This window comes from Phragmites australis, chromosome 18 (assembly GCF_958298935.1).
Source record: "Phragmites australis chromosome 18, lpPhrAust1.1, whole genome shotgun sequence".
NCBI classification, from domain to species: Eukaryota; Viridiplantae; Streptophyta; class Magnoliopsida; order Poales; family Poaceae; genus Phragmites; species Phragmites australis.
This window is the reverse complement of record NC_084938.1, coordinates 14,394,348-14,412,749: the sequence shown is the minus strand read 5'-3', so window position 1 is coordinate 14,412,749 and position 18,402 is coordinate 14,394,348. Positions and strand designations below refer to the sequence as shown.

The following is an 18,402-nucleotide window of genomic DNA, read 5'->3' as shown; positions in this document are numbered from 1 at the left end:
TTGCCACCATGAATCCACGTTCCCTGATCATCAAAGCAAGGTGACGACCCCGCCTTCTCCTTACTTTCCTTTAGTAGTCATCTACTAGATTCAAATCCCAAGGCATTCATTTGCTTCAGTAGCCATCTACTGGTATGTTGAGGCATCCCTAGTGACGCAACTTCCGATTAATCTAACAAAGCTCCTATACCATGCTTGTCAAGGGTGGCACCATATTTATTTCTTGCCTGATGTGCTAGAATATTTTCATGAAAAATGAAAAGTTTTATATGTTGATTAAATGAGTACAGTTCACTGTAGATATACTAAGGCCAAAAGAATAACATAACTATAAATTTACGCATCTATTATATATTCTGTTGAATCAACAAAAGAGGGAAACTCTTAATATTTTATCTATTATACATATGCCCAATTTATGTAAATACACACTCGGCATTTTGCAACATATGAAAGCTATATCTTAGTTTTGTTCATTGATTCCATATCTTTAGCATATCACTAGTATTGCCGCATGTTCCTATATAAAGTAGTCTATAGTTGCTTCATCCAACACATCATTGTAATAGGAACACCTATAGATCGAAGGTTTGTGATGTTGACCTCTAAGGAAGGAAATAATCCCAAAGGAACTAGTGTGGCGAAGGTCACGGTTGATGGGTCTCCTCATGTTCTCGTAGTTGATGATTCCATTGTCGATCGTTGTGTTGTTTTCATGGCCTTAAAACGTTGTAACATACGAAGTGGGTAAATCTTTAGTTTTATCGTCAAGAAAGTCTTCATGTTGTATAGTTCAACTTTTTTTGCCCTTTTTTTACAACTATGAAATTTTTTTGGCCATGAAGAATATTGATGCATGCATCACATTAACTTAAGGTGCATAGCATAGCACTCGTATTCTTATGTAATGATGTGAGTAACCTTTTTTTTTTATTCAAGTCCAACTTAAACTGGAGCATAAATAATAAATTTTTACTTTGTAAAAAAAGTTATATGATGTTAATAGGTTTCACATGAAAATATCATACATATAGCTAATGTTTAGTTGCATTCTCAGTCCTTGTTTTTGCTCTTTTCTATTGATGTTACCTAATTGATTCATTGTTTGACTTTTTTTGTGACTATCGCAGATGGTCCCAAGCAAGCCATAGAGGTTTTGGATGCGGTATAAATACTTTTATATAGTTTGTCTGAATATTGTTTACTAGAAATAGCTTCCCTTTTCAACTGAATGTGATTTGTTTACTTTGGTTGACCTATTTGTCCTTTTATAACTTTGGACACAAGAGCATGATGTGAAGATGATTGTGACAAATTACTGTATGCCAGATATGACTGGCTATGGTCTCCTTATGGAAGTGAAGGTAGATCTATTTCATGGGAAAAAATTCTGATCTTCATAGTTGCAGAGTAATTGTGTTGCTATCATAAATTTATGATAATGTCTCTAAATATTTATAAACTGTGTTAATTGATAGTAGTCATTTGTTTCCATCTAGAATTCACCCAAGTTGAGGCACCTCCCGGTGGTGATTGTATCCTCTGATAACATTCCAGAAAGGATCAAAATGTGAGTGTAAGGAAGAACAAGTTGATCATTTTTTTGTTATTCGTTTACTATTTAAGTACTCAAATTCTATCATGCATTTATCTTGCAGGTGCTTGGATGGAGGTGCAAGGGAGTACATCCCGAAGCCTATCATGGCTTCTGATGTGCCTCGCATTTTGAGCTACATATGATTGGCAAGATGAACACAATCAAGAACATGAAATAGAACTTCCAATAATAGAATTATCCATCGACTCATATGTTTATCTTTATTTGTCTCCATCAATGTCATAAGTTGTATTTTGTCTGCTTGAAGTTGTACAAGACTGTTGTTATGCTCATCCCAAACTATACGAAATTTGTTGTTCCAACATATTGTGCGTTCTCTGAACCCATATGATATCCTCCACTGTTGTTTCTATGTGCACCAACTAGATTGTTGACTAGTAAGAATACATAGAGCATATGGATTTCATAATATACGGTCCTAATACCCACAACATGGCTGCAAATGATTATCCGGAAATAGTTAACATGGAAGACGTTAAGGAAAACCATGACGATGCCACCAAAGCCGATGTTGTCGCCAATGGCAAAGGCAACGGCGATGGTCATGGTAAGGGCAACAGCAATGAGAACGGTACCCCAGCTGGGCTCCGTACTCCACCATCTGCCCATCCACAAGAAGACATAGATTATTTTCCATCAGGAGTTAAGGAACATCCTCCTGTCAAGAATAGCAAAATCCATTGGCATGAGAAGGGAAAAGATCCTCAGAAGACACTTAATAAAAGACTTTTTGAGTCGACATCTGATCAGAGAGCTCCTTTTCAATCATCTACTTCATATCACCTGCAAAGTGAAAACTGATGATTAAAAAGCCACCTCCTGGGATGCCTCTTACCCAAAGGTTTAACTGTGGTTATCTACCATGGATACTTTCATTGGAGATGCACAACTTCAGATAGAGGCTTCCGGATTATGAGATACATGTCTCTTGTTAATGGTTCTCAGGTGAGAAGTTCCAACATACAAACTCATGATCACCAACAGGATAACAATCTATTCATAAGGACAGTCATGACAGTCGTGATCTATATATTACACCTTATTGAGGTCTTGATAGTCGTGATCTACATAATTGACTTGAAAGCCATCGAAAGAACAACAAGAAGCCAAGTAAGTCTCTTTCTGGACATAGTTATGAGTATGAGGATCAGGATTCATCATCCGAGAATGGGTGTCTTGCCATGCAACACCAGAAGCGATCTACAATTATTTTTGAATGCCAAGCCTTCATGTCCAAACTACAAGATGTCCATTGGTCTTCTAGGTTCCGACCTAGCTTGCAAGACAAATATGATAGGGGTACTAATCCAATCCAATTCCTCCAAATCTGTACTGCTGCTATCCAGGCAGCCAAAGGAGGAGAAAAGGTCATGGTTATTACCACCCACAGTTCTTTTGGATCTGTCCGATCTTGGTTAACTAATTTGTCCAAAGGATCGTTTTGTTCTTAGGGACACTTATGCAACAAGTTTATCTGAAATTTTCAAAGTACATAAAAACAGACAGGAAAGCTGGATGATTTGAAGTGTCTTCATCAAGAGAGTGATGAAAGTCTATGATAATTCATTAAGAGATTCAGCACTATCCGTAATACAATCCCTAAAATTTTAGACTCTACGATTATCAAAGCTTTCAGAAGTGGAGTACGAGACCGATGGTTGACTAAAGACCTGACGATGAAGCAACCTAATATAGTTAGAGAATACTTCACGTTAGCCTATGGTTGTACAAGCTCTCTGAGTGGCATTACAACCAGAACAAGGGGAAGACCTCCCAACAAGGAAACAATCCCAAATCATCCAAAGCTGCTGAAAAGAGAAAGTTTGATCAAAAGAACAAAAAGGCTAACAGGCTAACATGTTAACAGGTTAGAGACTGGATGAACATACAGAAAGGAAACTTCAGCATCTAGGATACTTGAAGTATCATCTTTGCTTGAAGGAGAGGGTTGCATCTCTGGGACCTCCTCATCGACGGAGCTAGCAATGAGGTAGTGAAAGATATTAGGCACTAGGAATTTTGTCCTTTCCACATGGACTAAAGCGACGGAGTAGATCAGCATTGTAGGAACAGATGCCATGCCTGCTAGAGGAGGTGGTGTTGTACGTGCTAGGGGCATGTCCATTGCAGCTAAAGCTTCGATAGCCTCGACTTTCTCCTCTTTGGACAGTGTGGGGGGCTCCTCCCAGGTTGTCTTCTTTAGATTCTGAGGCCTCAAAAAGGGGTTTTCCCCATGACTTTCAGCGGTCTCAGTGTGTTTTTGCTTCTTTGAGGTAGGGGCCAGCTAAGGACCAAACCAATCACGCTTAGCCTTCAGGGCGGAAGCAGAGGGCTCATCAATGGAAGTCCTGAGGACCTTCATTTTCCTTCACTTTGTGGCCTTTGAAGGTTGGGGTCAGGGCCCGTACTTGATGTTGTGAAGGTCCATCATGTGGTTCAACCATGGAAACTTGACCCTATCGACCATTTCCTAATGTTTGGCTAATGAATAAGGGTCAATCAGGGCCTCAACAGCCACTTCCATTGCCTCGGCACTAGGCACTGCAAAAAGGTTTAAATTAGTTGAAGTTATAGAAATGGGATGAGGTGTTGAAGACCACTAGGTAAGTCTACCCACCAAGCGCATCACCAAAGCCAAGGATTGGGCAGTGGACGCCATCTCTAGTCGAAGGAGCCACAAGATCAACAAGCGACCAGTCACTACTAAGGGGGAGAATGCTGGCGGTGCAGTATTCCTCTACCAAGTCATGCATCCCTAGTCGACTAGATACCTTTGCAAAAATCTCTACCTTTGGGGAAATAGTTGTCGATGATTTGTGAACTGCTGATCTTACGAATTTTGTGAATGAAGTAGGGGATACGCCATGTAGCCGAATCACATGTCACACAGAGAGATTTATATAAATTCAGGCCTCCCTTAGGATAATAGTTCTACATCCTGTTTGTCTTGTATTGATCTTTGATATTGTTTATATTGGGGTCTTGGTTAGCCTAGATAGATCTAAACCTTGTCGAGGGGCTCCTCACAAGTAGTCTCGGAGAATTGCTGATATAGATTAGAAGTACAGATGGCTCAAGAGCTTAAAGCTTATATAGGCTTGAATGGCTTGAATGGACCCCTCCTCTGCATGGTCCCCTAGCTCTGTATATATATAAGGGTCATCGTGTGATCTCTTGACTCCTTTATTGTTATCCTTATTGATAAACTTCCCTATTTACAAGATATTTTGTTACCTGTGGGCAGTTTCCATACGTCTAGGGATTCCCTTCCCAGGACATGTGTCATAAGAATATAGGAAACCCTAGGGTATCTAGATTCATATATGATATGGATATACTGTAGTTTTATACTACCCATCATTAAGCCCCCCATCAGTACATGAAATGAGGCTTTGATGGATCAAAAGTTTAGTCAGCAAAGATAAACATTTTGCCCGACTGCATCTTTGAGTTGTAACTAATGTCCCCGGATAGGATGGTATGTCTAATCGGGATCAGGGACTTCTTGTCGGGATTTTGAATATTTCTGAGTGCTCAGGCGAGTCCCCAAGTAAGTATTTCATCTGAGTAGGAATTCTGAGTTTGTCATACAAATATTATCCCAACATTTTGAAAAGACAAGGAGAAAAGACTCATCATTGATCGAGTTTGAAATTTGAGCTGTCGTAGCAGAGATTTTGCATAGTTGTTAAAAGAATCTTTAACTGGCAACGGATTATGATGACGTTAGGAAATTGTGCACCATTCTCCCTTGGTTGCTGTTCCAACTGCCCGCGTGTGTTGAAAGGGATTTTGAACATTGAATGTGATGAGACATTGGCGCAAGAGATCATGGCTCCGAGTTGTACTCGGAACCGGTATCACGCTACATGGAGAACTATCAAGTGCCTCTTTGTTTGCACGAGCTCACTGAGTAGATGTGATTTGACCTCTAGCAACCCTTGGTTTACTGGGAATCATTATGTGGCCAAACCCGTCGTATGGCGCCTAAAGGCAAACGGTCATAGATTCCTCATGTATTAGAGGCCTTTAAAATCCCAGGGTGGCAAGCACTTGCAACTCAAAATCATCCGCTTTAGTCCCTAAACCTAGCCATGGAGTCCTCATCATCGTCCAACTCCTGGGAGTTTAGGGTTTGGGCCCCAGGATCCCCATCAGGACCTCTACCTTTATCATCGCGGTCTCCCCCTCCCGTGGCACCTCCCTCACCAGCCGAGTCCAACTCTATGATTGAGGTCACTGATATCAACTCTAATGACAAGGAGATAGAGAAGGTAGCAGCCACTGGTCCCGCCATCACCAAGGTTGAGCAATGCGGTGAGGCTCCAATCGTTGAGCCCTCGTCCCCAAGCCAACAAGAGGTGGATTGGGATCTTCTAGAAGAGGAGATATGGAGGAGGAGGCCTCAGCTGAGGAGAAGGAGGATGTCAAGGGTTCCACTTTGTCCTCATCCCCAAATGACGACAACGGAGCAACCAACTACCGCATCAGCTACTTCGGGGGGAGGAACTGTAGGCGTAGGCTCTTCTATTAGGGTCTTCTCTTTCTTTCTCTCCCTACACAGTGTCGGGCTAGTACTTAGGGCTTCTTTTAGACCTTATTTTGGTTGTATAGTTTCCCTAGCACATCAATTATTTGTAAAAAAGAAGTCAAAATCTCGTTAATGAAATCTCTCCTTTCAGCTGAAATGCGTATGTATGAATCCAGGACTTCATGAGTATAGGATGCAGAAAACATGTGACAACATATCGTGTTTAGCCTCGAACACTTTTTCTTCCGATTAGTTCAGGGAGTTTGCAGTCACCTGTGGGGATGCTCATTGGTGGGTAGCCGTAGGTCCAACTTCAGTGAAAAGCATCATGGCCTTTAGGCACTCAAGGACACGATAAGGAACTTCACAATCCCCATAATCGTGACTCTAAAACATCATCCCTTCTCGTTAGAATTTGTCGTGAAGCATGCACAATATGCTATTTTTAGCTTTCAGTACCGAGTACCCGTTAAGCCCCCTACTGGTTATCTGGTAAGTCTTTTTGGATAGACAGTCTAAGACAGAAAAGACATTGTTATAGTCATACTACCCTTTGCTGAGAAACTTTTCATAACCTTGAGTGCGTGCTGAGGTATACATACCCAAATAGCGGCTTATCTTGTTGCCATACATTGAAATGAAAGGTCAAATAGAAAGGATGGAAAAAGATTCAATCAACTTCTTGGGTAATATGAAAACTACTATTACAAAATATATCCTAAGTACTTACACATAGAAGTTACTAAGCTGGTCGATATTCGAAGAGTTTTTATAGACTTGACCATCTTCCATTGCTAATCTATATGACCTAGGATAATCAGATCAACTACCATAAAGGACCCTCCCACTTCGGATATATCTTGTTGTTATTTTTTGGCTCTGAACGAGTCTTAGAACAAAATCCACAGGTTGTAAGGTTCTCTTTCAGAAATTTTGGTTGTGGTAGCACCGGAGAGCTTACTAGTACTTTGCCGATCGTATCAGCACTTGAGTCTTTTTTTACTCAAGAATGTTGAGGTTGTCCTATGTTCTCGAGATTTCATCCTTGTTGGCGTATAGCTCGACACGAGGAGATTTAATCTTTAGTTCACATGCTAGCATGGCTTCAGCCTCATAAACTAGGAAGAATATGTTTCATCCGTCGCCCTATTGGATGTTGTCCAGAGTGCCCAGAGTACATTAGGCAATTTAGACACCCAGGCTTTAGCGTAGGCGGATAAGCGGTTGAAGACGGGGGTCTTGATTCCTTATAGCACGAGATCATTGGCCCGCTTAACTTGTCTGTTGCTCTATGGATGAGTTGTTAATGCAAAGCAAATCATACTTCCTAGTCCCTCAAAGTAATCAATGAAGGATGCACTTCAGAACTGAGTTCCGTTGTCAATGATGATCCTACTCGGGATGCCGAACCTTGTCATGATGCTTTTCATGATGAACCTTGTCACGACACTTTAGAGAGTGTTCCACTTCTCTAAGATAGCACTAGTGCTATAAGTATTGCTAAAACCCCTGTGCAACATTCTCGGACTAAATATATTGACATCAGATTTCATTTTCTTAGAGACAATGTGGAAAAAGGGAACATTGAACTACTCCGTGTGGATACTGAACACCAATTGGCAGACATTTTCACAAAACCTTTGGATTCTTCTCTTTTTACTTTTCTTTGGGGAGAACTTCGTGCTATAAATCCTGTGGGACTATTTTGAGGAGGAGTTCTTATATCTTGGAGGTTGTCAGAGTTTAAAAATGAGAAAATAATGAAATATGATGAGAATCATATCTGATACATATGTGTCTTTTAAAGTCAATGCTTATGCTACATGGGAGTTTTTGCACCTTCATATCTATATATGTAGGATGTAGTTTTTGTCATGACTTTCTAAATTGAATGACAACTTGATTTAAATCTTGTCTTGGTTGAACTCTCTTGATTTATTTGATCTTTGATAAAAAAAATGTTATATGTGAAAGACTCAAAGAAATGAAAAAGTGTTGAATAATAGTTGATAAGTAAAAGATCAAAGAAGTATGCATTGTCGCACTTGTTCTTTACAAGACTACTTATCATTGCATTTTGATATGAACTTGGAAGAAGTCGTGTATGACCGTAATCATTGTCTTAAGCTTCTAATTATATTTTTTATATAGGCTTGTCATGGTCGGATAGAATGAAAGCTGATGGTGCATATAATTCCTTGCAAATGAATATGAGAAGCTCTTGATAGCCCAATTGGAATCTTACTATATGTCTTTTTAATCAAAACAATGACATACTTTTGGTATCCATGTTTTTGATAGCATATAAATTGAGGATTCGAGTAACTGAGATTGCAAGATCATGCCTTGCAAATAAAACATTAATTATACTTGATAAGTTGTTCTTATACCACATTTTTACATGTGTAGACGGGTTGTTGTAGATATTTGATAGTGTGGCTTGGTCGAGTATCTATTATATATGTGGTTGATCTATGATGCTCATTATGATAAAAACAACAAAAAGATTTTATTCTCACTTTTGGATTTTTGATGAAATCATTGCCAAAGGGGGAGAGAGTTGCTCATTTCGCGAAAATTGTTTCTCATTTTTTTTTTCTCAAAGGGGGAGATTTTCTATGTTGGATTTTTTTTTTGTTGATCTTTAAAATCAAATCATGTCTTTTAAGAGGTTGCCAATGTTCACATGAGGGTTGCCAATGTTTTCATTAAGGGGGAGATTGTGAGATTGTGTGATGAAAAAATGGTTTGAATGATGAAATTGGTAGAGCAAAGTGATTTAGCATGATGACATTAAGATAATGTTCATGAGTTACTAAGATGCTGTTTAGATATGCTTATATGCTGGTATTAGTGTAGAGATGATAAAATATACTAATGTGAGTATTGTTGCATGAATTGATCTTGAGTCAAGTCAGGAATGACTTGTGCTCGTACTCGTTTGTTGTTTGATTTATGTGCAGGTATTTCTCGAAGGTAAACATGGTCGATGACAGATTGGCGAACTAAGTTCAGGGAGGAACTGAGGTTCGATGACTAGGTTTAGGACGAACTGAGGTCATGGTGATCGAGGCTGTCATGAGGGACGTTCGAGCTGAGAGAACAATGCATATGGAGGAAAGGTTTCACGATGGATGTAGGAGGCGGTCTGATCATGAGAGGACATGAAGACTAATTAGTGTTCGAGTTGGAGAAGGCACGAGGGAGTCGTGTAGTGGCTGGACTTGAGACAAGAGTTAGTGTCAAAGACGGACTTCGAGGGGGTTACGTAGAGGCATGTATGCATGTAAGATGTTGCATGCATGATTACATGAGAGTTGTTGGCTAATTAGCTAAATTAGCGGAAATTATTTGTCCTACTGTGAATAGAGGAGGATAGAGACCAAGTTGAATACGACTTGAAGTTGTTGTTCTATTCGGTCACATTTGTGCGTGTGGCTATCCAATAAATAGAGAGGTCTATTGTATTGGGTAGACAACGTAGTAGAGAGAAGAAACCCTAGAAAGGGTTGTTTTTGGATTTCATTAAAATTCTTCTTGGATGCTTTGGACAGACATCTTGTAAACTCATCTATGCAATGAAAATCAAATTCGTAAGTTGATGAGTTGCTAATTTCGAATTTTCTTTCTATTTTATATTATGTGTGATTGATTTTGGTTTTTGATTAATTTTGTGTTTTTATTGAGTTTCATATTGGTTTAGTTCATCCAAACACTTGCTAGAATATCTAGTGTTTGATCTGAGAAAAAATTGGGTAGCTTTGATTTGATCTCGAGTAGCTTTTGTTCGTTATCGACTAGGTTTCAATCTATTCGATTCTGGTTGATACAGTCTGCTTCGACTAGGCATAATTCTTGATCCACTTATCGGATTGACCATATTCTTGTTGGATTAGTTTTGTATTTGAATCTTGTTTCTACTTTCAAAAATCGAAGAAAATCAGACTTACAGATCTTACTCTACATCATTTTTACTAGGGCGTGTACAGTCTATTTCGAGTGGGATATCGAGTTTAAGTCTGTTTTTGATTTGGGTGAATTAATCTTTGAATTTGGTTTAGCAATCATTCAACACCCCCCCCCCTCTAATTGCCTTATTAGAGTGCAATCAATCCTACACCTGGAAACTCTTGGGGGTGGCTGTTATGAATTCTCGAACCATCGTCTTATACTGCCGTTTGGATTCGTAGGACGCGGAGCCACCGAACATATGGTCGATTGTTTTGTCCCTAGACTGATAGGACATCGGGTCCGAGTCATCGTCGCTACTGGAGCTGGAGTCCCTGCTATTGGTTGTGATGCATGTTTGCCCAATCTTCCAATGGTAATATGATAAATTGATTGGTGGAGTTTCGACATTAATGATCCAAAGGCTCTGGCCAGGATAGATCGAAAACCCTCGCAACCACTACACCACTGCTCTATAGTTATCAATCGTGCCAAGACATGGTCGACCTCGCCAGGAAGGTTTTTTTGCAAGTAAATCAAGAACACAAGCAAGAATAGGTAGATGCAATCTGAATATTGCTAATTACCAATAAAGTACTCGAGTTGGGCCTCAACAAACTGATAAACGGCAAAATTGTCTGCAATAGAATAATCTAAGCAAAACCCAAGCTTAAACTATGACGGCTACTGTTTATATATAGGGGGACGAGAGGAGGTCGACCTAGGGTTGTGCAGCCGTGGAAAGAGATGTGCATAATCTGGACCCCGACCCCACACGACTACAAGACCCAACAGGGTCTAAAACAGTGACGCATCACCTTATTTCTTTGACTTTGACTAAACTATAAGGAACAATTGGTCAAGCATAGATCCATTGGAAAGAGATCATCATAAGCTTTCCAGAATATCCAAGATCGCCAAAAATGGACTTATGTTCATTTTACTGACGTGCTGTCCTGAGACTCGACCACGACCACGACTACATCTTCGACCACGACTAGAGCTCAGCCTCAAGTCTAAGTAGACTTGACCTTCGAGGGGTGACATCCGGGTAAGGTTGTGGTGCTTCTCACATGTTCCTAAGCAATAAAACATCACAAGAATTTAGTAGTAATAAATCTAAGGAAGCATGAACAGCAAGGAACAAGTTCACCTGGTGATTTAATTATCGCGCACGTGCTCTTGTACATGGATCTTGTATGATTTTAGGAATATTAATAGTATTGATCATATCTGAAGGAGCCATGGGCTCATCATCCTCCCCCTCTTGAATTGGAGTCGTCATCGACTCAAGCCCATCTTCTTCTCCCAAGTATGGCTTCAAATCTGAAATGTTAAATGTGGGACTAACCCCAAAATCTGCGGGTAGGTCTAGTTTGTATGTATTATCATTTATTTTCTCAATTATCTTAAATGGTTCATCAGCTCTAGACATCAACTTTGATTTTCTGAATTTTGGAAACCTATCCTTTCTCAAATGCAACCAAACTAAATTACATGGTTCAAATTTTTATTTCTTTCTTCCCTTTACTCCTGGCAATCCTATACTTTTCAGGCATGCTCTCTATATTGTTTTTAGTTGTCTCATACGGCTTAAGAATAAATTCAGCACATTTTTTGGCATCCAAGTCTTTTAGAAGTAGGCAAAGGTAGTAAATAAATAGGAGCACGGGGATTAAAACCATACACTACCTGAAATGGACTTACCTTGGTGGTGCGATGTACCGACCTGTTGTAAGCAAACTCAATATATGTCAAACACTCTTCCCACATTCTCAAATTTTTCTTTATAACAGCATGTAACATGGTCGATAAGGTATGGTTGACAACCTCTGTTTAACCGTCGGTCTGGGGATGACACGTAGTAGAAAATAGTAGCTTCATTCTCAGTTTATTCCAAAGTGATCTCGAAAAGATACTCAAAAACTTTGTATCATGATTTGAGCTAATAGTATTTAGGCACTCCATGTAGTCGAACGATTTCCCTGAAAAACAAATCAGCTATGTTTGTAGCATCATCGCTCTTGTGACAAGGTATAAAATGTGCCATTTTAGAAAATATATCCACAACTACAAATATGATATCCCTCCCCCTCTTTATCCTAGGAAATCCTAAAATAAAATCCATGAAAATATCCTCCCAAGGTACACTAGGAATAGGAAGAAGCATGTAAAGACCATGTGGATTTAAGCGAGGCTTAGCTTTATTGCAAGTGGTGCAATGTGACATGTAGCGCTCGACGTCACGTCTCATCTTTGGCCAAAACAAATGAGCGGCTAGCACATCTTCAGCCTTCTTTGCTCCAAAATGTACTATCAATCCTCCTCCATGCATCTCCTACAACAACAAAAGACAAACGGAGCTAACTGGAATGCATAGCTTGTTAGCACGATAGAGCAATCCGTCATTCAGCACATGTTTATTTCATGTTTTCCCTTATTTACAATGTTCAAGAACTTCTTTAAAATTCAAATTAGCAGCATATAATTCTTTAATGGTCTCTAAACCAAAAATCTTATGATTTAGTTGAGATAACATGGTATGACACCTAGAAAGCGCATCAACTATCACATTGTCCTTTCCTTTATAATGTTTTATGACATATGAAAATGACTCAATAAATTCTACCCATTTAGCATGTAGTTTATTCAGTTTAGCTTGACTCCTATTATGTTTCAACGATTAATGATCAGAATGTATAACAAATTCTTTATGCCAAAGATAATATTGCCAAGTTTCAAGCACTCGAACTAAAGCATACAATTCCTTATCATAGGTAGAATAATTCAGACTTGGTCCACTTAATTTCTTACTGAAATAAGCAACAGGTCTACCTTCTTGAATTAGCATACCTCCAATTCCAATCCCACTAGCATTACATTATAGTTCAAATGTCTTACCAAAATCAGGAAGTTGGAGGAATGGAGCATGGGTGAGCTTCTCTTTCAATAACTTGAATGCATGTTCTTGTGCAAGTCCCCATTTGAAAACTACTCATTTCTTTGTCAACTCAGTTAATGGATCAACAATGGTGCTGAAATCCTGCACAATGCCGATAGAAACCCGCAAGACTATGAAAGCTTCTCACTTGTGTAACAGTCTCAGGAGTTGGCCAGCTCTTTATGGCTTTGATTTTTGCTTCATCCACATCTATTCCCTATGGAGTAACAACATACCAAAGAAAAGAGACTCGATCCGTACAAAATATGCACTTTTCGAGGTTACCGAACAAACGTGCATCTCACAAAATATTAAAAACAGCATGTAAATGATCAAAGTGTTGTTCTTGTGTCTTGCTGTAAATCAAGATATCATCGAAAGATACCACCACAAATATTCCAATGAAAGCATATAAAACTTCATTCATCAATCGCATGAAAGTACTAGCTGCATTAGTTAACCCAAAAGGCATTACCTTCCACTCATACAAGACAAACTTAGTTTTAAAAGCAGTTTTCCATTCATCTCCAAGTTTCATCCTAATTTGGTGGTATCCACTTTGCAAGTAAATTTTAGTGAAAATTATAGAACTATTCAACTCATTAAGCATATCATCTAACCTAGGGATAGGGTGATAATATCTTATAGTAATATTATTGATGGTTCTATAATCAACACACATACGCCAACTACCATCTTTCTTAGGAACCAAAAGACCAAGAACAGCATAAGGACTAAGGCTTTCTCATACGTACCCACGATCCAATAGATCTTGGACTTGTCGCTGAATTTCCTTGGTCTCTTCAGGGTTGATCCTATATGCAGCACGGTTTGACAAAGTTGCTCCCGAAATCAAATCAATTTGATGCTCAATCCCTCGAATAGGTGGTAATCGGGTACCTCAACTGAAAATACACCCACAAACTCTTGCAAAAGGCTAGCAACAGCAGGAGGCAAAGAGCTAGGTATATTCTCTAGTGAAACTAAGGCCTCTTTGCATATCAAAGCATAGCATGGCAACTTATTAGCAAAAGTTTCAACAAGGTCAGATTTAGTAGCAAGCATAACACACCCTTATAGTCTAATTCCATTGAACTTAGAAGTTGTTATTGCTTTCTCCTTTTTGAGTGGAAAAACATTTTCTGCTACTTTCTGATTCTCAGATTCATTCTCAAACTCTTTTCTCTTATTTTCAGCTATCTCTTGTTCACATTTCACAATTTCAGCAGGGGTTAAAGGTAGAAAAGATATTTTCTTTCCTTTATGCATAGGGGTGTACCTATTATATCTATCATGACGTGTTGCATCAGTATCAAACTCTCATGGTCATCCTAGAAGAAGAGAACATGTTTGCATGGGAACTACATCGAAATAAGCACAATCATAGTATGAACCAATAGAAAAATGCATCCTAGTTGTTTGCATTACATTCACCTTACCACTGTTGTTGAACCATTGAATATGATAAAGGTGAGGATGGTTTCTTGTCCGCAAGGCAAGCTTCTTCATCATATCTGAACTTACCAAGTTGTTGCAACTTCCTCCATCAATAATGACTCGAACACGATAATCCTTGACTATGAGGAACATCTGAAATAAATTGTGATGTTGTAGTTGTTCTGCTTGCTCTATTTGAGCATTTAACACTTGCTGCATAATGAGGGTCCGATAATCCTCCGTAGCAGTGGCATCAGACACTTCCTCATGGTCAATATCCGTCTCACGTCCATCCTTATCACTTGCATGGTTAGCTGCAAGAGCATATTCATCCTCAACATCACTAGCACTTACATATCCATCGTCTTTTGTTACAATGTACGCTCACTGACTTGGGAAATCCTTCATGATGTGGCCCATTCCCTTGCATCGGTGGCATACAACTCCGGTCGATCGGCCTGTAGAAGCAACCAAAGAAGAGCTCTTGGCTGGACCCTGCACACTTACGGATATGCTTACCTCAGGAGCGTGTGATAGTGTTGAAGGTACTACTGAATGGGCCCTACTCCAGAAGGGGGAAGCAAACCGTGTAGCTGAAAGTGGGGCTATTTTGACTTGTCCTAGTGTTGATTTTTAAGTAATCGTGATTCCAAAATTGGTCCTTGGCCTCTATTGTCATCCATGCAATTCTTTTTCTGCCAAACACACAAGTTGGAATAATATCATATTCTCTGTAATCAACTATGTCCTGAATTTCAAGCCTTAACCCTCCATCAAAGCGTGCCATTGCAGCCTCTTCATCCTCATTAATATCACAACGCAACATACTAATTTGTAGATCTCGATAATATTCTTCTATGGAGCTATCACCTTGTTTTAGTGCTGCAATATCTTACGCAAATTATGTTTAAAAGAGGGTGGAACAAATCTGTTACGCATAGCAACCTTTAAAGCATTCCATGTAGTAGGCGCTAACCCATCGATGCAAACTCTATTCCACCAGATGATTACAAAATCTTTAAATTCACTAGTGGCTTACCTAATTCTATGCACTTTAGGAACCAAATGAGCATTAAACTTTTGTTCAACTATCATCTCTCAATCTAAATACTTTTTAGCATCATAAGCACTCGCAAAAGATAGCATAGTAAACTTAATCTTAGCAAATGGATCATCATTAACATGTGGATTATGTTGCTGAAAATTATTACCTCTCATACCTTGACGGTTGAAGTTCAATCGATTCCGTTGTCGTGCATCAAAGGCGTCTTTTTGTTGCCTCAAAATTTTATCATTTGCAACGGACTCCTCTTGCTCATGGGTTGTGCCATGAGGATCCACGCCCATGGTTTTGTGGCTAATTAACAACTCGTCAAAGCATGTATTGAGCATGAAAATACTATCATTAAGTCATTGCAATATAGTTTTTGTCTCTGTGAGCTTCTTATCGTTGTTGTCATTAATAGCTTGTCGATGGTCATCCAACAGCATTGTGAGTTCTTCCCTTCAAACACACTCCTTTCACATCCAATGTATCACCTGCCATGGTTAGTAGCAGATAGAAGATAACAAAAGATATTATCCCTATCAACTACTAGGTGGTGGAAACTGAAGTGGTGTCACACACTCTCAAGCGTCTTACCACAATCTTGCAAGTGTTCTTACCAAACATAGCAGTTGGCACAACCGGTGGCTGGTTCGGTATACTTTATCGTGTGCGAGTGAGGTAGTTGCAAGGGGAGAAACCATTCTGATCGAGAGAAGGTGTAGCTTGGACAGGCAATATTTAGTAGAAAGGAATAGCACTAATTGAAATTAAATTAGCAAAGCTAAATAAAAGTCCACAGTACTTGTCACAGTTGATGGCCTGAACATATTCCTAGAACTAGCTCAAGCAAGCCAAAAACTATAACAGACACAAACACAATGGAACAAAATACGCAATACAAACCTGTTATATTTTTTCTTTTTAATTCTCACTCTTTTTTTGCACTCTTTGCTTCTTCTTCTTTTGGCACTCTTTCCTTCTTGCTTTATTTACTTTTCTTTTCTTTTTTGCGAATGTGACACAAACTCAAAACTCTTGTACTGCCTTTTCTAAGACCATTTAGGTACATGGGTCACTAACTTTTTCCGAAGAGCAAGGTCACAAACTCTCTCTCTCTCTATCTATCTCTCTCTCTGAACTTTGGCTACCTCTGTTTCGGCTAGGGTGGTCGAATCCGAGAAGGTGGGTGATTCCAACTAGGTGGTTGGATCCGAGAAGGTGGGCGAATCCGACTAGGTGGTTGTGGTGACTAGGTGGTCAGACCCGAGTGGGTGGTCAGAGTACCTGGTTGGGACCCCAAGTGGGTGGTCGGAGTGACTGGTCGGGACCCCAAGTGGGTAGTCGGAGTGATTGGTCGGGACCCTGAGTGGGTGGTCGGATCGACTAATCGGGACCCCGAGCAGGGTGGTTGAAGTGACTGGTCGGGACCCCGAGTGGGTGGTCGGATCGACTGGTCGGGACCCCGAGTAGGGACACAAACTCGGCTATAATAGAGTAGGGCAAGCCGAGGAACTCGATGACTAAATTAGCAAAGACTCGTCACTAGAAACTAGAAGACGATGACTCGACCAGCAATAAAGACATCAATGATGAACTCAAACTCAACAACGTGAAAACTAAAAACAAAATTGCGAAGGGCACAAAGTGGTTTGGACAACGTAAAACTAAGATCTAAATCCCTTTTTTGTGGGGCAATTTTCTGGACTCTAGGTAATGGAACTCGACAAAACAAAAGGGATAACTGAGATTACCTGATGGTCAGATGAGACTCTGATACCACTTGATGTGTGTTTGCCCGATCTTTCGAAGGTAATATGATAATTTGATTGGTGGAGTTTCGACGTTGATGATCCAAAGGCTCTGACTAGGACAGATCGAAAACCCTCGAAACCACTATACCACTACTCTGTGGTTATCAACCGTGCCAAGACGTAGTTGACCTCGCCAAGAAGGTTTTTCCTGCAAGCGAATCAAGAACACAAGCAAGAACAGGTAGAAGCAATTTGAATATTGCTAATTACTAATGAAGTACTCAAGTTGGAGTTCAACAAACTGATAAACGGCGAAACTGTCTAAACCAGAATAATCTAAGCTAAACTCAAGCCTAAACTATGATGGCTACTGTGTATATATAGAGGGATGTGAGGAGGTCGACCTAGGGTTGTGCATCCTTAGAAAGAGGCATGCACAACCTAGACTCCGACCCCGACAAGATTACCAGATCCAACAGGGTCCAAAATGGTGACACATCACCTTATTTCTTTGACTTTGACTAAACTATAAGAAAATTTTGGTCGAGCATAGATCCATTGGAAATGGATCATCATAATCTTTCCAGGATGTCCAAGATCACCTAAAATGGACTTCGTATGAGAGAGTTATGCCCGTTTTACTAACATGCTATCCTGAGACTCGACCACGACCACGACTTTGACCGCGACTGGAGCTCAGCCTCGAGTCCGAGTGGACTTGGCCTTCGAGATGTGACGTTCGGGTAAGGCTGTGGTGCTTCTCCCACGTTCCTAAGCAATAAAACGTCACAAGAATTTAGTAGTAATCCATCTAAGGAAGCATGAACAGCAAGGAATGAGTTCACCTGGTGGTTTAATTGTCATGCATGTGCTCTTGTAATTGTACCTTGTATGATTTGAGGAATATTAATAGTATTGATCGTATCTGAAGGAGCCATGGGCTCATCAAGTTATGACATGGGTCTTCTTTCCTTTGAACTTGTCGACATCATCCTTGATCAGCTTATGCTAGATGCGACATTGCTGAAGACTATAGACGTCGGTCTGGTGGAAGTGGCACAAGGGCATGCTTGAGCATTCGCCAGTCGGGACGTGTATCGGGAAGATCTATCAAAACTTCATCAATTT

General features: G+C 39.9%; 1 protein-coding gene across 1 annotated transcript; it reads left to right on the top strand.

Annotated features, from left to right (window-relative positions):
- Positions 1-1,114: 1,114 nt before the first annotated feature.
- Positions 1,115-1,740, top strand: LOC133898554 (two-component response regulator ORR12-like; the record flags this gene model as incomplete). Its single annotated transcript, XM_062339263.1, has 4 exons — positions 1,115-1,165; positions 1,290-1,364; positions 1,500-1,570; positions 1,659-1,740. Coding segments are annotated over 4 exons (279 nt in total), but the record flags the coding sequence as incomplete, so codon positions are not given.
- Between the last annotated feature and the right edge of the window lie 16,662 nt (positions 1,741-18,402).